General features: G+C 43.5%; 1 protein-coding gene across 1 annotated transcript in view; it reads right to left on the bottom strand.

The window, feature by feature from the left end:
- Positions 1–20,359, bottom strand: part of IRAK3 (interleukin 1 receptor associated kinase 3) — a 74,254-nt gene extending 53,895 nt beyond the window's left edge. Inside the window, exons 1-3 of the mRNA XM_075342457.1 lie at positions 20,242–20,359; positions 12,118–12,294; positions 3,988–4,139 (exon numbers count right to left, since the gene is read on the bottom strand). Of these exons, the coding sequence (XP_075198572.1) occupies positions 3,988–4,139; positions 12,118–12,294; positions 20,242–20,359 (447 nt within the window). The remainder of the gene's footprint in view (positions 1–3,987; positions 4,140–12,117; positions 12,295–20,241) is intronic.
- Between the last annotated feature and the right edge of the window lie 305 nt (positions 20,360–20,664).

Raw genomic sequence — 20,664 nt, forward strand, 5'->3', positions numbered from 1 at the left:
AGTGTGTAATGAAAGGAATTATTATGCAAGTAGATAAGTGTTGTATTACTTATTACCTCCAAGATTTGAGTTATTCTACTGTATATCATATGTTGCCTATCCTATAACTTGTAAACATGTTCTTTATTCGAATAAAATCTGATTTACACAAAAAAAGAAGGAAAAAAAATTGCCAGCTTACCAAGTAGATTCAATGAATAGGATGCTATTCCATATAGATGCTCAGCAACGGATAAATGTCAGGAGCTCTTGCCAGCAATAGATATAAAGGAAGGCTAAATCCAGCGAGCCAGGCTTGTGACGAATAAAAAATCTTTTTCTTTATATCAAATGTAGATTAAAAATTCTTTTCAATAGCAGCATAATGCATATACAGGCAGAGATGAAAAATTACAGCTGTAGAGCGCACGGCAAGACGCATTTCGGCTAAACCTTTATCCTTGCCCAATGATAAAGGTTTAGCCGAAATGCGTCTTGCTGTGCTCTCTACAACAGTAATTTTTCATCTCTGCCTGTATATGCATTATGCTGCTATTGAAAAGATTTTTTAATCTACATTTGAAATAAAGAAAAAGATTTTTTATTCATCACAAGCCTGGCTCGCTAGATCTATCCTTCCTTTATGGCCTTACAGTTAAGTTCCCAGCCTGAGTTTTTGATGCTGCGTATTTTCGCTGCAACAAAAATGTGTCTTACATTTCCAGAAAAGTGGATGGGATTTGTAGAAATCTCCTGCCCACTGTGCTTTTTGAATGCTGCATAAACTGACCTGCGATATGTTTGGAATCCGCAACATGTCAAGCCCTCTTGTTAGTACGCCGAGTCTAATGTAAGAATTTTTCCAACAGAATTGCATTAGATGTGATAATGGATTTCTGCTCAGAAAACGCACTAAAACGAGATGTAATCTGCACATGTCTGAATCAATATAGTTCCAAATATCAGGAAGTATCAAAAACAAAATGAACTAATAGGCACAGAAATGGTGCTGAAAACCTGCAGCATCAAAACCTCACCAAATACTCATCGTTCCCACATTGACTGTTTGATGTTGCAGATTTTCTAAATTAGGTTATTAGGATTTTTTAAATTATTTTTTTACATGTGTTTTTGATGCATTTTTGACACTGACATTTTTGTCTCTTTTTTGCTGTGTCATGTTTTAAATATAGCTGTTTATTTTGATATTTCCCGGTCTTTGGCTTTCACAATACTTTTTTTTAAAAATAGTGATGTGTGGATTGCATGCAATTTTATTGTGTTTCTGCAACAGAAATGCACTAAAGACACACATGCATTTTTTTTTCCTGTGGATTTTCCGTATCTGATGAAATTCTATGGGGAAAATCCACAGAAAAATCTCAGTTTACTCAAAAGAGAAATCGACATGTTGTGGATTTCAAACATGCACCGCAGGTCAGTGTCAGTGGGCGTGTGATTTCTATAAATTTGCCGGAAATTTCAGATGCTGCAGGGTTTTTTTGCAGAGAAGATACACAGAATTCTGACTATTTGCCCATAAGGGGACCAGTTATTTTTAGGGTAGTGCTGATCATATAGAGCCATTATACTACGTAACACCTTACAATGTATGCACAGCATTATCATCCTTAGTTTATCTCAAATTTGAAATTTGAAAGAAAAATCACATAAAACTTACCTGGACTCTGGTCAGATACATCATAATAAAGAACAACATTTTGCAATAGTAGTAATAATTTTTAACCTGAAATTTTTCCTCAAGTCTCAATGTTTTATGGGTTTCCATATTGCTCATTAAGTTCCTCAGGAAATGATCAGTTCTCTGCTGTTCCAGTGCAGCCCTTCTTTGATGTTTTGGAAATCCCAAAGTTCTGACCCATCTGTATAACATTTATGTTATATTACCAGGGGCGTAACAATCGTGGTTGCAGAAGATGCAATAAGGCCTGTTCTGGAAGGGGGCCCACTGAAGCCAGAGTCGGTGTGACAGGTCCCTATTCCGGAATACACGCCACCAACCCATCAGAGGCTGGCAGCTGATGTCGGCATGCCATTGACAGGCGCATTGAAGTGATGTCATGCGTTGGCCATCGCAGGCACGCCGATGTCAGCTGCCAGCCGCTGCGCCACAGAAGATGGCATCATGTGTCATGGGAGCAGTGAAAGGTGAGAAGAATGTTTTTTTTTGTTGTTTTTTTTTATGCGTTAGCGTACAGCAGCAGAATGGGGGACATATATACCAAGACAAGGCCCTGGATGGGGAACATTTATACTGGAAGGGGCCCAGGATGGGGAACATATCTACCTAAAGAGGCCCAGGATGGGGGACATTACTACTTAATGGGGTGGCAACAATTATATCTTTATAGGATTTCGAACGCTACAAGGACCCATACATCTGACCAACATGTGTGTTACGGGGGGCTGTCTGATAACCTAAAGGAGTATCAGACAGTCAGGGTCCACTGTGCAAAGACTCTGCTGCAGACTATGGCAGAGTGCAATACCTCTGTTAACTCACAGAAGGATATAATAAGTAAGTAAAGCAATTCCTCCCTTACTTGGAGGGTGTGTGGAATGATCTCTGTTAATAATCACAGAAACAAAGGCAATGTGTGCGAAATGGCACCTACCTAGGTCCGCTCTTCTAGTGGTGCAAAAGAGATGAACAGCAGCGTAAGCCGCACAAAGCTCCTACCTGCATTCGCTCCACTAGTGTGCGAGGACACGAACCACTAGATATGGCACCTGCCTAGGTCCGCTCTTCTAGTGGTGCAAAAGAGACGAACAGCAGCGTAAGCCGCACAAAGCTCCTACCTCTGTTCGCTCCCCTAGTGTGCGAGGATACGAACAACTGCCAGACGCAGTATAAGGAACGTTACCCTAGCGGCAACGTCCACCTACGAGTCGAACCACAAGGCCCAGCCAGACCATGTGCCTCAGGCACCTGCCTATGTCCGATCCCCTAAGAGGTAAGGATACGGACAGCAGCCGAAGCTGTAAGGTATAAGAACGCTACCCTGCCGGTAGCGCTCACCTAGCATAGACAGAGGAATGCCTAGAGGAACGCGCACAGAGCGTCTACTCTTATGCATGAACCAAGAGGACTGAGCGCCATGCGGCGTGTGTCAGGGTCTTATATAGACTCTGTGCCTCATCCAAGATGGAGGACACCAGAGCCAATCCGCTGCCAGAACGACAGGAGTGACGTCATGCTGGCCTATCACCGAGCAAGGCATCACAAGCACATGACCAGCGACCAATCGGCATAGAAGGTGTCAGAGACATGTGACCTCGTGTCAGCGATGATGTCACCCGCACATGTGCAATGGCTCCAAGATAGGACTTAGTCTCCGGCGCTCGCACATGTGCAGTAGCAAGAAATCTGGACTTAGTCTCCAGCGCTCGCACATGTGCAGTAGCAAGAAATCTGGACTTAGACTCCAGCGCTCGCACATGTGCAGTAGTAAGAAATCTGGACTTAGTCTCCAGCGCTCGCACATGTGCAGTAGCAAGAAATCTGGACTTAGTCTCCAGCGCTTGCACATGTGCAGTAGTAAGAAATCTGGACTTAGTCTCCAGTGCTCGCAGCAACCGTAACAATGTGGGGGTGAACCCAGGACCAAATCTTGAATCGTGGCTCATTGGACTGTAGTTACGCCATTGCATATCCCCTTGATATACCATAACTGTTTGTTGAGGAAAACCCATATAACAATTTAGACGGCAACTAAATCCAATTCTGTGAATCTGAAATATGAGTTCACCCCCAGATTATTGCACAGTAAGAATATTCTCTTTACTATTCCCCTTCCCTAACGCTCACACATAATGTGACTATCAATTTATTTCAAAGGATACTTAGTTTAATTTAGGCAAAATTGGAAACCAATAGAACTATTGGGTGTACACATACAGCAAGTTTTTCACATGCATGCATTAACTTCTGAAAATGAGTTTTGAGGTAGCATCCCATAGTTTAGCTTGATAAATGGTGCATTTTACCTGTTTAAGCAGCTTTACAGCATATAATTCTTTCCTAATTTCCGCCTTGAAAATGTCAAAAAAGTGACCTTCTCCAATCATGAAATCCTTATGGAAGTTCTGAGTTGCTTCTGTAATCTCTTTAACACTCACATGTGATACAGCATTTATCTCTATGGAAAGATGAAAGTATAAAATATTGTTTCCCACCATGAGTTATTCATATTATTGTTAAATTAGTTTAATGATTAAATCAGAAAATAATTTCAGATGTTTGAATCAAGTTATATGTAAGAAAGTACATAGTTTCTGGATAGGAAAGCCTATAAATGACCTCATATACACATACCTTTGAGCCTTTACTTATACTTACAATGCTCTTTAATATCCAATTCTGTGTTTTTGTCATGTAATTTATTAAAAGAATGTAAAAGTAATCCAAAGGGTTATCCCAATGGGAAAAGCTATCTTTTTCCACTGGCCAAAGGAGGACAGGAAAGCCAAGAGGTCTGTGTTAGACTTCTACCTTAAGGTCTCTTTCACACATCTGTGTCTCCAGTACGCGTAACGTCCGTTTTCACATGGGTCTATGAGTGTACACACGTCGCGGAGACATGGACATATGTAGACCCATTAAAATCAATGGGTATGCAAACGCATCTGTGTTTTTACATAGACCATGTGCCCGTGTGGAGCACACGAGTATCCGTATGCTCCACGCAGTGACATGTCCATTTTTCTCCGGCAACACGGGTGTCACATGGACTGCACACTGATGTGATCTGTGTGACATCAGTGTGACACGTACTGGAGAAAACACTAGTGACGTAAAAATAAAGAATTTTTATACCTAACTGTCTACAGTGCTGCTGTATCTGGTGCTGCTGTTGCTTCCGGGTCCACTCATTATGCTCATGAATATTCACTGCATTCACAGCGGACACAGAAGTAACAGCAGTGCCGGAGACAGCTGTGCCGGAGACAGCCAAGTATACCAGCTCATGCTGTCAATGTGCCATCTGGATGTCACAAGGATAGCACAGGGATATCACACATAAAACACACATGCGCACCTATACCACGAACTGTGAAACATGTGTGAAAGAAGCCTAACTTCTATTTATGTGTATGGGTGTTTAAAAAATGATGATGTAACTCCCAGTGATGTTTGTGCCCCCTAGTGATGTCTGTGCTCTGGAAGTGCTGTTCATGTCCCCCAGTGATGTCTGTGCTCCCCCAGTGCTGTCCGTGCCCCCCTAGTGATGCCTTCTCCCCAGTGATGTTTGTGCCCCAACAGTGCTGTCTGTGCCCCCCAAGTGCTGTCTGTGCCCCAGTGATTCTTGTGATGTATATGCCCCAGCCCTTCCTGTGATGTGTATGCCCCAGCCCCTCCCGTGATGTGTATGCCCCAGCCCCTCCCGTGATGTTTATGCCCCCAGCCCCTCTCGTGATGTTTATGCCCCCAGCCCCTCCCAGGGCATATACATCACAGGAGGGACTGGGGGCATATATATAAGAAGATGGGATGTGACACATACATCACAGGAGGGAATGGAGGCATATATATAACAAGAGGGGTTAGGGCATATACATCACAATGGAGAAGGAGGGGGCATATATATATATATAAATATATATATATCACACGAGGGGCTGGATCATATACATCACAGGGGGGGCTGGATCATATACATCACAGGGGGGCTGGATTATATACATCACAGGGGGGCTGGGGGCATATATATCACAGAAGGGATTGGAGCATATACATGTCCCAAGCCCCTCGTGTGATGCATGTACCCCCAATGTCTTGATGTATATACAGCAGTCCTTTTGTCTTCTATATGATTTACCAATCTTATTATCACAAAGAGTCAACTGCGCTCCAGACAGAGACAAACCTGGAAAAGTAGTTGTGAAAAGCAACATTACTTGATCAATGTCACCAAAAATTAACCGCCGCGCTAAAGAGAAACAGTTCCGGCCACCACAGTACGGGTGAGTTAATTAAATGCTTGATCAACTATAGGCGGGTAATTTTCACGTTGATAATTTTGTGCGACCCCCAAAGGTTGGCAGAAATTTACAAATGGCCCCTGGCAGTAAAAAGGTTCCCCACCCCTGATGTATTGGTTGGTGAGATTTGGAGACTGAACATCAAAAGTTCAAAACATTGTTACCCTTTTGCTCATCGGTGTACAGTGGGTATGGAAACTATTCAGACCCTTTAAATTTTTCACTCTGTTTCATTGCAACCATTTGGTAAATTCAAAAAAGTTCATTTTTTTCTCATTAATATACACTCTGCACCACCCCATCTTGACAGAAAAAAACCCAGAAATGTAGAAGTTTTTGCAGCTTTATTAAACAAGAAAATTTGAAATATCACATGGTCATAAGTATTCAGACTCTTTGCTCAATATTGAGTAAAAACACCCTTTTGAGCTAGTACAGCCATGAATCTTCTTGGGAATGATGCAACAAGTTTTTCCACACCTGGATTTGGGTATCCGCTGTTATTCTTCCTTGCAGATCCTCTCCAGTTCCATCAGGTTGGATGGTGAACGTTGGTGGATAGCCATTTTCAGGTCTCTCCAGAGATGCTCAATTGGGTTTTGGTTAGGGCTCGAGAATGGTAATAGAGTTGTTCTGAAGCCACTCCTTTGTTATTTTAGCTGTGTGCTTAGGGTCATTGTCTTGTTGGAAGGTGAACATTCGGCCAAGTCTAAGGTCCAGAGCACTCTGGAAGAGGTTTTCTTCCAGGATATCTCTATACTTGGTGGCATTAATCTTTCCTTCAATTGCAATCAGTTGTTGCAGCTGAAAAATAACCCCATAGCATGATGCTTCCACCACCATGTTTCACTGTTGGTATTCTATTGGCCAGGCGATGAGCAGTGCCTGGTTTTCTACACACATACCGCTTAGAATTATCACCAAAAAGTTCTATCTTTGTCTCATCAGACCAGAGAATCTTATTTCTCATAGTCTGGGAGTCCTTTATGTGGTGTTTTTTTTGCAAACTGTATGCAGGCTTTTATATGTCTTGCACTGAGGAGAGGCTTCCGTTGGGCCACTCCGTCATAAAGGTCTGACTGGTGGAGGGCTGCAATGATAGTTGACTTCGTGGAACCTTCTCCCATCTCTCTACTGCATCTCTAGATCTCAGCCACAGTGATTTTGGAATTCTTCTTTACCTCTCTCACCACGGCTCTTCTCTCATGATTGCTCAGTTTGGATGGATAGCCAGGTCTAGGAAGAGTTCTGGTGGTCCCAAACGTCTTCCATTTAAAGGGTAGGTGTCGTCAAAACATTTTTTCCCTTAGCGAAAAAATTATGAAGTATTAATATTTTAATGTTATGTTTAAATAATATTATTTGTTTTTAATTGAGAAAAATATAAAAAAAAATTAAAAGTTTGATATTTTCCACTCTTAAACACTAGGGGGAGCAGCTGCTGAAATCCTGCTGTAGAGCTACTGTAGAATTATCTCACATTACAACTGCAGTAAAAGTGGGTGGAATCTGCTTGCCTGTGTGTGATGTCACCTCCCGTCCCAATCTGGGTGTTTCCAAAAGGATAACAGAGAATGAAGTTTAGGATCACAGTGCGGAACCATTTTGTTGATGGCCGCAAAGTGATCCTAATATGTCTAAAGTTTCACTAAGGCCAGCTGCATAGTGGTCCACTGTATCCCACACCGCACTGTATTCCAATGCCCCGCTGACTGTATCCCAATGCCCCGCTGACCGTACTCCCAATGCCCCGCTAACCGTACTCCCAATGCCCCGCTAACCGTACTCCCAATTCCCCACTGACCATTTCCCAATGCCCTGCTGACCATTTCCCCATGCCCAACTGACCGTTTCCCCATGCCCCACTGACCGTTTCCCCATGCCCCACTGACCGTTTCCCCATGCCCCACTGACTGTTTCTCCATCATGCCCCACTGACTGTTTCTCCATGCCCCACTGACTGTTTCCCCATGCCCCACTGACTGTTTCCGCATGCGCCATTGTATCCCGAGCCCACATATACTGTGCTGCTGGCCGGGATCGGAGGTCTGAGGTGACATGCAGCGAGGAGGGGTGATCTTCAGACTGAGCCCGGCACTGTACTACTCATGTCATGCCACGATCACCGCTTCCAGCCACATGCACTCACCTCAGACCTGCACCCCCGGCAGCTTGTCCTGTCAGCGATCACAGTATGAGCAGTGGAGGCCCGAGGTGTGCACAACTCGGGGGGGGGGGGGGTAAGCAGACGGGGTGTGAGCGGCGGAGTGGGAGGGAGGGCGAGTGAGTGGGTGGGGAGGTGTGCGGCAGAGTGAGGGGTGCGCGGCAAAGTGGGGAGGTGCGCGGCAAAGTGTGGGGGGGCGGCAGAGTGGGTGGGTGCGCGGCAGAGTGGGGAGCAGCACGCCAAGATCAGTTATGGTGCAATCACTGTTGCCTGGCGCCAGTACTCACCCCATGCATCCCGGCGGGTGACAGGGGAAAAGTGCATTATGAAGTGAACTCCTCCCTCTGCTGTGATCTTGACAGCCCAGGGGGCTTGTCCAGATGACAGCAGACGCTGTTTCTATGTGAAGTATAGGATTGCAGTCCGACAACTGTCTTCTATGCACAGGGGGCTGCCATAAAGGAGGTGAGTAACTGTCGTTACTCACAGCAAATCCAAGATGGCAGCACCCAGTGCTTCATTAAAACTAAAATTAAATAAAAACTAAATAAACAGTGAATTTATTTTTGAATTAAAAATACTTGATTTCATAATCACTATTATTAATACAAAAATAAAAAATAAAACGCGACACCCTACCTTTAAGGATTATGGAGGCCACTGTGCTCTTAGGAATCTTGAGTACTGTAGGAAATTCTTTTGTAACCTTGGGCAGATCTGTGCCTTGCCACAATTCTGTCTCTGAGCTCTTTGGGCAGTTGCTTTGACCTCATGATTCTCATTTGGTCTGACATGCACTGTGAGCTGTGAGGTCTTATATGGACAGTTGTGTGCCTTTCCAAATCAAGTCCTATCAGTTTAATTAAACACAGCTGGACTCCAATGAAGGAGTAGAACCATCTCAAGGAGGATTACAAGGAAATGGACAGCATGTGACTTAAATATGAGTGTCTGAGCAAAGGGTCTGAACACTTATGACCATGTGATATTTCAGTTTTTCTTGTTTACTAAATTTGCAAAAATTTCTACATTTCTGTTTTTTTTTTTCTGTGAAGATGGGGTGCAGAGTGTACATTACGGGGAAAAAAATGAACTTTTTTGAATTTACCAAATGGCTGCAATGAAACAGAGTGAAAAATTTAAAGGGGTCTGAATACTTTTCGTATCCACTGTATATTATATAGAGTAATTACAAACAGAGTGATCTATTTCAAATGTTCATTTCTGTTAATGTTGATCCCCACTGTATGTGAGGATGATGAGTTTAGGTAAGGAGACCCACAGCTGGTCCAAAATTCATGGTTGATACTCGGCTGTAAATATTGGGCTTGTGAAACCAAGCACAAAGGGGTATTTTCAAGTTGTCTCTTGAACAACTGAGCTAAAATTTTCAGATTTTTTTGGGTGTGGTTTCTGCTCCTTGAGTGACAATTCTGATTAGAAGCTCCATCTTGCTATAACACATTAATGTCTGTCAATTTTCTGAGTGTACACACTTATCACTATATTTCATGTAAGGATAACAGTGCATTTGAACAAGCACAAATCTGGGGAAAGTGAGAGCTGTGATTTGAAGAACTGCTCTGGAAACTGCCAATACTGGGTGTCAATGGATTGTGATTAGGCAAGACTAATAAGAATACGTGCGCATGATCAGGACCCACTGTGTTCTGGACGCGGTGGGTCCTGACCTGCAGGGCCACAAGTCTCCTCTGCAGGAGCCTGCAGCTACCCATATCTACGATCAGGGTTCGGGCAGTTGTGGTCTCTCTCTTCTGTTCTCCCTGTGGAGAACGCTTGCGACTCTGCAGCAAACAACTGACATGCTTTTGGATTGTGAAGCCACATAGCAGGTAAGTTTACACTTCGGGCTGTGCATGCACAGTTTGCATGGGATGTCTAGAAATCCCATCTACTGTGCTTGTACTGTACATCACAGCGTTTTGGACGCAGCTGAAATATGCTACTTCCAAAATGCTGTGAACAATGATCGTGGACGCACACACTAAGAGCTCTGTCAGGAGCCGAGAGTGAAGTGATCAGATAACTGCTTTATTAAAAACAATAGTTTGGAGAGAGCTGACTGGCATATTAAGAGTTAACTCCTCTCCTGAAATGTAACTACTGCTCACACTCCAGGCTCTGGTAGTTAAGTTCCATGTAAATAATCTGTATTCCGTGTAAAATACAGTGCCTTGCAAAAGTATTCGGCCCCTTTGAATTTTTCAATCTTTTCCCACATTTCAGGCTTCAAACATAAAGATAAAAATTTTTAATGTTGTGGTGAAGAATCAACAACAAGTTGGACACAATTGTGAAGTTGAATGAAATTTATTGTTTATTTTAAACTTTTATAAAAAATAAGAAACTGAAAATTGGGGTGTGCAATATTATTCGACCCCTTTAAGTTAATCCTTTGTAGCGCCACCTTTTGCTGCGATTACAGCTGCAAGTCACTTGGGGTATGTCTCTATCAGTTTTGCACATTAAGAGACTGAAATTCTTGCCTATTCTTTCTTTGCAAACAGCTTGAGCTGAGTGAGGTTGGATGGAGAGCATTTGTGAACAGCAGTTTTCAGCTCTTTCCACAGATTCTCGATTGGATTCAGGTCTTTGACTTGGCCATTCTAACACCTGGATATGTTTCTTTGTGAACCATTCCATTCTAGATTTTGCTTTATGTTTTGGGTCATTGTCTTGTTGGAAGACAAATCTCCGTCCCAGTCTGAGGTCTTTTGCAGACTCCAACAGGTTTTCTTCAAGAATGGTCCTGCATTTGGCTCCATCCATTTTCCCATGAACTTTAACCATCTTCCCTGTCCCTGCTGAAGAAAAGCAGGCCCAAACCATGATGCTGCCACCACCATGTTTGACAATGGGGATGGTGTGTTCAGGCTGATGAGCTGTGTTGCTTTTTTGCCAAATAAATCATTTGGCATTGTGCCCAAAAAATTCGATTTCGGTTTCATCTGACCAGAGCACCTTCTTCCATATGTTTGGTGTGTCTCCCAGGTGGCTTGTGGCAAACTTTAAACGACACTTTTTATGGATATCTTTGAGAAATGTTTTTCTCCTTGCCATTCTTCCATAAATACCAGATTTGTGCACTGTACAACTGATTGTTGTCCTATGGACAGGCTCTCCCTTCTCAGCTGTAGATCTCTGCAGTTCATCCAGAGTGATCATGGACCTCTTGGCTGTATCTCTGATCAGTCTTCTCCTTGTTTGAGATAACATTTTTGAGGGACGGCCGGGTCTTGCTAGATTTGCAGTGGTATGATACTCCTTCCATTTTAATATGATCGCTTGCACAGTGCTTCCTGGAATGTTTAAAGTCGTGGGAATATTTTTGTAACCAAATTCGGCTTTAAACTTCTCCACAACAGTATCACTGACCTGCCTGTTGTGTTCCTTGGTCTTCATGATGCTTTCTGCGCTTTAAACAGAACACTGAGACTATCACAGAGCAGGTGCATTTATACGGAGACTTGATTACACACAGGTGGCTTATATTTATCATCATCATCAGTCATTTAGGACAACATTGGATCATTCAGAGATCCTTAATGAACTTCTGGAGTGAGTTTGCTGCACTGAAAGTAAAGGGGCCGAATAATATTGCACACCCAATTTTCCGTTTATTCTTTTTTAACAAAGTTTAAAATAAGCAATAAATTTCGTTCAACTTCACAATTGTGTCCCACTTGTTGATTCTTCACCATAACATTAAAATTTTTATCTTTATGTTTGAAGCCTGAAAAGTGGGAAAAGTTGAAAAATTCAAGGTGGACGAATTTTCACAAGGCACTGTAAAAGCTCTGATTGTAAGAGAATGACAACTGCAGTAAAAGTCTACTGCAAAGTTGCTTATAGTCATGATGTCTAACTAAAGCTATTTAACACCATCAAAATCCCTTTTTAAAGTGTTCTAAAAATGTCATCATTAAATGCCATAATAAAACCTTATATACCATTGAATAAGCTAATTGCTCTCCGATGTCCCATTTCCTGAAGAACTTCCAATAAGTCATCAACAGACTTGTTTTTGTGTGCCCAGCTCCATAGCAGTTCCTTTGTTCTGCTTCTACCTTGTTCAGCACACTTTTCAATTTTACGGAAGTCCATCCAATCTGAAGAGAGGCGCTCAGCTAAAAGAATAATTGTAAAACTATAGTCAGACTATACCTATCATACAATATAACCATAAACAGCTGCAATCTAAGCAGTCTACATGTGAAAGGAATACACAATCTACAATCCTAGATATGTCCGTTAAAATAAACCACTGCAGAAATAAATGTATGCACTACATTAACTAAAGGATTATCCAGATTATAAATTATATTAATGGCGTTGTCTCATAAATAATATACAAATACTATGCAAGAGCACTCTGCAATTAATGAATACATGAATTACACAATAGTAACACATAAAAATACCCCATTAAGTTCTTAGTTGACATTTTTTGATCAGAAAATGTGTAAGCCATCCAACACTGACAATCCCAAGGCCCCTTTCACATTGTGTTATGATCTCCATTCAGTGGTCCCGTCGGGGCGTCCGTCTGAACCCCCCACAAAATGGGTATCGAACATATGCGCTGATGGGGCCACTGACTATAATGGTGCAGACGAAGTCACAGTGTGTTCTGTCGTGCACCATTTTCGAGAGTGTACGCTTTCTGGAGGCGGACACCCAGACGTGAAAACCGAGTGTCATGCCACTGCGGAGGAGAAGACGAGTGCTTCAGAGGAGATTGAAGGATTAATCTCCCTATCTCCTCCATAGACTGTATGGGTGAGAGTGAAAACGGATCAAATTCCACCCACAGCATGCCGCGATTGTATTCTTGGTCAAATAAGGTCTGAGAAAATTATCGCAGATGGGACACGGCCCCATAGAGTAACATGAGTCCGGGTAGAATGCAATTTTTTTTTATCGCATTCCAGTCTGATCGTGTTACTTGCTGTGTGTCCTAGCCCTAAGAGCACTCCTCAATTAGTGAATACATGACTTTTACTATTGTACATCCATCAGCCACAAGGTGACTTCATGGATGGACCTAACTCTAGTGACCTGCCTCTGTAAGAGCGCACCTATCCCTCAAATGAACCGGGGAAGACACAGAATCCAGTTTATATGATTATTTGATGATGCATAGTGCTTGCATACTGTGTGTGTATGTGTGTGTATATATATATATATATATATATACACATACACACACACAGTGGAACCTTGGATTAAGAGTAACTTGGTTTGAGAGCGTTTTGCAAGACAAGCAAAGCTTGTCAGCAATTTGTAACGGTTTAAGAGCAATGATTTGCAATAAGAAGAAATACTCACCGTGCACCAGGGCCGCCACTAGGAATTTGAGGGCATCATACTAGCAAAATTTCCGGGCTCCCTTGGGACTCCGCCCAGGCTCCACCTCAGCTCCTCCTCCACCCCTCAAACCTTTTACAGTCTCACTGCCACTCTTGGAAAAAAGTGTTTTATATATATATATATATATATATATATATATATATATATATATGTCATGGCCAAAAGTGTTAGCACCCTTGAAGCTGTTCCAGAAAATGAGGTATTTCCCTCAGAAATTGAATAATATACCCCTTACACTGCCCTTCTCTATAATATCTCTCCCACACTGCCTCTATGTATAATATCCGCACACACACTGGCTCTTTCTATAGTACCCCCCTCCCCCTCACACACATACTGCTACTTGCAACACTTTGTTAAGAACGACGTAGTGGGCACCACAATGTAATAAATATAAATAAAGTGAGGGGTGCTAACAAAAAACAAAAACTATGCAAAAAATTAATGAATTATAACATGAGAGGAAAAAATCTGCAAAGTAAAAATGTTATTTATATATAAGCATGGCTTTTATTGATACAAAACATATAAGGCTGACAAAAACAAAGGTTAAAAACACAGTTATGAAGAGAAAAAAATGAATGAAATAGGGGGATGGACATAACAATCCTATACTTATCCCCAATGAAGTATCAGGGCACTGGTACAGTGTACATTACAATATATATATATATATATATATATATATATATCCCTCCTGAAATATACAGTGTGTCCCTTTCTTTGTATATATGTCCCCATTTAGGTATAATGTCCCATCCTGGGCCCCTCCTGCTATATACATCCCCCTCCTGAGCACATTCTGGTATATATGTTCCCCTCCTAGTACATATAACACCTTCCTGGGCCACTCCTGGTATACATTTTCCTCATCCTTGTTTATTTGTCCGTTTCCTGGTATATATGGCCTTCTGGTATATATGACCCCCTCCTGGGCCACTCATGGTGTATATGTCTTCCTCCTGGTATATATGTCCCATCCTGGGGTCCTCCTTGTGTGTGTGTGTGTGTGTGTGTGTGTGTGTATATGTATGTATATGTATATGTATATATATTAGTGTGTGTGTGTGTGTGTGTGTGTGTGTGTGTGTGTGTATATGTATATATATTGACATTATTATTTTTTTTTTTTTATTATTATTATTATGTATCCCCCTCCTGGGCACATGCATGTATATATGTCCCGTGTGTGTGTGTGTGTATATATATTGATATTATTATTTTAATTATTATTATTATTTATCCCTCTCCTGGGGGCACATGCGGGTATATATGTTCCCAGCCTGGTTTCTGCCCCTCCTGGTGAATATGTCCTCCTCCCGGTATATATCTCATCCTGGGGGCCTCCTGGTATATGTATATATATATATATATATTTATATATATATCCCCCTCCTGGGCACTTGCGGGTATATATGTTCACAGCTTGGGTTCTGTCCCTCCTGGTGAATATGTCCTCCCAGTATATATATCCCATCCTGGGGGCCTCCTGGTATATACTGTATATATTCCCCTCCTGGGCACATGCGGGTATATATGTTCCCAGCCTGGTTTCTGACCCTTCCTGATGAATATGTCCTCCTTCCGGTATATATGTCCCATCCTGGGGGCCTCCTGGCATATTTGTCTGCTGCAAAAAAAAACCCAAAATAACATTTTACTCACCCTCCCATGTCGCACGGTGTCTTCTCTAAGCAGTGAGCCGTGATGCATTTCAGCACCCTCCCGTGCATCTAGCTCAGGGGCGGGCAACCTTTTTTCTGCCGGGGGCCATTTGGAAATTTCTACTAACCTTCGTGGGCCGCAAAAAATTATCAGCTTGAAAATGACCCTAATATATTTGATCAATTAATTAATAAACCCTTACTGTGGTGGCTGGAGCTGCCTCTCTTTGGTGCAGCTGTGATTTTCGGTGATATTGATGATGTGGCTTCTCACAACTGCTTTTCCAGGTTTGTCTCGGTCTGGAGCTCAGTCAACAGATTAGTAAATCATATACATCATGTAGGAGACGCTGAAGGCACATACATCACAGGAGGGGCTAGGGGAATATATACATCACAGGAGGGGCTGAGGACATATCTATACATCACAGCAGCGGGAGGCACGTAGAGTACGGAGGTAGGAGGCTCACAGCACCAGGAGGCAGGAGGCTCACAGCACTGGGAGGAAGGAGGCTCACAGCACTGGGAGGAAGGAGGCTCACAGCACCGGGAGGCAGGAGGCTCACAGCACCAGGAGGCAGGAGGCTCACAGCACCAGGAGGCAGGAGGCTCACAGCACTGGGAGGAAGGAGGCTCACAGCACTGGGAGGCAGGAGGCTCACAGCACCGGGAGGCAGGAGGCTCACAGCACCAGGAGGCAGGAGGCTCACAGCACCAGGAGGCAGGAGGCTCACAGCAGTGGGAGGCAGGAGGCTCACAGGAGAGAGGCAGGCGGCTCACAGCAGAGAGGCAGGGGGCTCACAGCAGAGAGACAGGAGGCTCACAGCAGAGAGGCAGGAGGCTCACAGCAGAGAGGCAGGAGGCTCACAGCAGGGAGGCAGGAGGTTCCCAGCACCAGGAGGCAGGAGGCTTACAGCAGCGGGAGGCAGGAGGCTCACAGGAGGGAGGCAGGAGGCTCACAGGAGAGAGGCAGGAGGCTCACAGGAGAGACGTAGGAGGCTCACAGCAGAGAGGCAGGAGGCTCACAGGAGAGAGGCAGGAGGCTCACAGGAGAGAGGCAGGAGGCTCACAGGAGAGAGGCAGGAGGCTCACAGGAGAGAGGCAGGAGGCTCACAGGAGAGAGGCAGGAGGCTCACAGGAGAGAGACGTAGGAGGCTCACAGCAGAGAGGCAGGAGGCTCACAGCAGAGAGGCAGGAGGCTCACAGGAGAGAGGCAGGAGGCTCACAGGAGAGAGGCAGGAGGCTCACAGGAGAGAGGCAGGAGGCTCACAGGAGAGAGGCAGGAGGCTCACAGGAGAGAGGCAGGAGGCTCACAGGAGAGAGGCAGGAGGCTCACAGGAGAGAGGCAGGAGGCTCACAGGAGAGAGACAGGAGGCTCACAGCAGGGAGGCAGGAGGCTCATAGCAGGGAGGCAGGAGGCCCACAGCAGAGAGGCAGGAGGCCCACAGCAGAGAGGCAGGAGGCCCATAGCAGGGAAGCAGGAGGCCCATAGCAGGGAGGCAGGAGGCTCACAGGAGAGAGGCAGGAGGCTTACATCAGGGAGGCATGAGACCTGAGACCACGGGTCAGATGATCCCCACCCCTGATCTAGCTGAAGCAAGACAGGGGCTGGGGTCAGCGGGCCTGCGGTCGGCCCCGGGCAGAGATCAGCGGGAACCCCAGGCTGGGATCAGCGGGTGGGCAACCCCACTCTCTTCACCGGGCCCGGTACACCAGTCACAGTAGTAATGCCCTGATGACGGCCCTGCCATGCATGTAGCACCCAGGGATATGGGGCACTCGGTTCCGGGCAGCTAGTATGGTAGTCCCTCCGCAAGTAGGGTTTTGCCCCAGCAGGTGTATGGTGCAGTGGGCGTCGGAAAAACGTAGTCCACACAGGTAGTCAGTGCAACTGGTTTATTCACTTTCTTGAGATGTTAACTGGTGGCCCTAGGCCGGCTGGTTTCGCCTCCAGGTCCCCTTCGTCCCAGTGCCAGTCTGGTTCTCTGGTACTTTCTTCCCCTGCACCTGTCTCTGGTAAGTGGGTCCCCGTGGTATAGAACACTGGGGGTCCCCGTTCTGTGGTTGGTCCACTTCTGTCAGCCTGATGGTAGTGTGACCCATGTGGGGTTAAAGTCTCTGGTCCTGTCCCTGGTTCTCCCTTTGTTACTGAGTCTTCGGATTCTTTAGGGTTAGCAAGGTCCTTGATGGTCCCCTTTGCTGTGCAGGTGTTAACAGGTCGGCTTGAAGCTCTTTCCTGTCCTAGGGTCCTGTACCCCGTCGGTGCGTAGTTCCGGGAGTGCTCCACCGGCAACCACTTCTCCTGGGAACCAGGTCACCGTTAACCTGAGTCAGGGTGTTACTTTGCTTCCACCTCCACTCTCCTGCTGTCAACTCCGTTCTGACTACTCTCCACAGTTTGCCCCTCCCACCTGCACCTGATCAACTAGTGGACTGGATTGGCTCCACCTCTAGGCGGCCATCCATTGGTCCCACCCTAGCTAAGTACCATTGTATGGGGGAATGTTGGGGAAAACTGGGATTACCTGGGTTTTTGGTGCTATCGGCACTGGGGTTCTGGGTCCCTAAGGGGGTAGGCCCTGCATCCTTGTGTGGATGCAGAACCTTATAGCACCCTGATGGTTTCAGGGGCACTGCATGCACATTTCCGGTTCCGTCCTTTTACCATGCTCTGACCTGCTCTCGAGATAACTTTCTGTACATATGTACTGTATACAGTATACTATTGTACAGTACAATATATACTATATAGCATTTCTATCAATTTGCATTTGTGGATACAGTATTGTACCTTTTCTGCTAACCAGTACAGCACATTGCTCGTACTGTAATCTAATTGCCTGTGCAGTATTCCTACCCTACATTTGGCTTAGTTCTGCCTTTATTTTGAGAATAGATTTGGGTGCTTTTTGTGTATTCTACAAGAATAAAGGTTGTCATATTTATACATCATTTTTTCCTCTATAGTACCTCTCGCACACCAACAATTTAATTGTAAAGTAAGCTAACGTGCAGTTTAATTTGTTTTATGATTTTACTGTGCTGTACAGTATTTTGTATTAGTGTACAGTATTAATTTTATATGAATACAGCAGATTATTCTGTATTACTGTAATAAGTTTGTATAAATACGGCAAATATTTTTGGGTTGTGGAACTAATTGTCTGCATTTCATTTATTTCCTATGGGAAAATTCGCTTTTATATAAGAGTAACTTGGTTTAAGAGCACACGACTGGAACCAATTATGCTCGTAATCCAAGGTTCCACTGTATATGTTTATCAGCATATGTACACTTGCACAATAATTTAATACTATAGTGTGCTTGCCTTGTTCTATATGTGTCTCATTATTTATCCCTTCCCGATATTGGACATAATGGTACACCCAATGTTACTTGTTTGATTTAAGCATAGGGCATCATTACCAGCAGATGCTGGCTGTGTCTTTCAGCCATCATCTTCCACTAAAAGCAGTGGAGGTGGCTGAGTTCTGTCTGCTGCTATCAAACTCCTAAAGGGAATCTATTGCACTCAACAGGTTTTTACTCCTCCATCTGAGAGCAGCATAATGTAGAGACAGAGATCCTGATTCCAGCGATGTGTCACTTACTGAGATGGTTGCTGTTATTTTGATAAAACCAAGGTTTTCATTGCTGCAGATCTAGCAGTTATACCGAGCTCAGGAATATGCTGGACTACCTGGCAGCACACCAAGTAGTCCTCTAATGATAATCTCCTGCTGATTAATCAGTGATTTTATAAAAACTACACTAAGCAGCACAGTAAGTGAAACACCACTGGAATCAGGATCTCTGCCCCTACATTATGCTGGTCTCAGATTAGGTGGCAAAAACCTGGTGACAAATTCCCTTTAAATGCTACTGACAATCAATGTGTGTAAACTAGGGGGGAGCACACTGCTACTTGTGCCCATCATCCCAGCATTTAAAAGGAGCCACTGGGTTACTAATGCAGCTGTGATACTATATATGTGATCGAAATCAGGACAGATGCCAATCCAATTTAAATAAAAATCTTTTATTGAATACAATATTAAAATTCTATAACACACTATTAAAATAAGCAGGTAATCCACTAACAGTTTCACTTATTGACCCACTATAATAACACTGATAGCAATTTAGATATTAATAAATCGTAATATAGTTGTTATAAGTAACCATCATTTACATGGGCTATGTAACACATACTCTAATATGAAAAATCTAGGCAAAACTACGTCCTATCTTAGTACTATCCATTTGTGGACTGGGATCATTTAAATGCCAAGCAGCAAAATAGTGATACTAACTATATGGATCAATCATGTTCAGTGGTCAAAGGATGAAAACCGGACGCATCGACGCGCGTTTCACTCCCGTTTCCTCAGGAGGCATGTGGCCTGATTTCGATCAGATATACATGATAGTTCTGTTTGGTGCTATATTCCCCAGTAGTAGGGCCCATTTGGTGAATAAATTGAATCATTAATGCAGCTGTGAGCCTGCTGAAGACCACCTTGCCTGCCACTACGATACTACTGTGAAGATCAGCCCATGGCTGTTGATCATAGGAGACTGTAATTTTTACCATATAATACTTGAGTGTTGCAGTATATAGAATAAGCTATCACACGCTTCCAGGTTCAAGGAGACTAAAAATTAAAGTAAAACAAAATGTTTTAAAAATTAAGAAAATTTAGAAAATTTTCTATATAAAAATTTGAGTCACTCCCACTTTTTCCCCAATTAAAAAAATTACAGAAACAATAAAGATAAAAAATACACATATTTGGTAACCATAAAAGTCTGATCTATTAAAATATAAAATTATTTAACCTGACTGGTAAATGTTATAGAGAGAAAACAAAATTAAAAACTCCAGAATTGTTTTTTGTTGCTGCAACACTGAAAAAACGCATTAAAAATATATCTACCCCCAGAGTGATAGGAATAAAACAACATCAGGTCGTTGCACAAAAAAAGAAGTGCTCGCACATAGGAGACACACAGATCATTATTTAGCCTTTCATGCTTACCTAAACCTTTCCATCCTAACTCTCCATCACTATAGTCCATGAGTTCACAGAAACGTTCCATAATTGTAGGAGGCACTTCAAAAAGAGAGGCATTTAACCCGAGTGACAGCTCCGCCATGGTATGAGTATGCTGATCATCTAATCATAAAGTGGATTGACTTCTGCTATGCCCTCCTTCAGCATGTAGATGAAATACATAGAAAAAGGCTAAACAAAGATATATTTTACTTGTAGAAAAAGGCTGGAATTTCCCAGTCCACACCCCATAGCAGAACGGTTAGTTAAGCAAGGAAATCCTGCAGTTGCACAAGTTCTGTGTGTTCAGTGCTCATAAAACTGCTTAGATCATCTGTGGAAGGATTTCTTATCGCTCATGGGTATTGTCAGTGTTCCACATATTGAGAATAACGGCTGGGATTAGCA

Source organism: Anomaloglossus baeobatrachus, chromosome 4, assembly GCF_048569485.1.
Source record: "Anomaloglossus baeobatrachus isolate aAnoBae1 chromosome 4, aAnoBae1.hap1, whole genome shotgun sequence".
Classification (NCBI taxonomy): Eukaryota; Metazoa; Chordata; class Amphibia; order Anura; family Aromobatidae; genus Anomaloglossus; species Anomaloglossus baeobatrachus.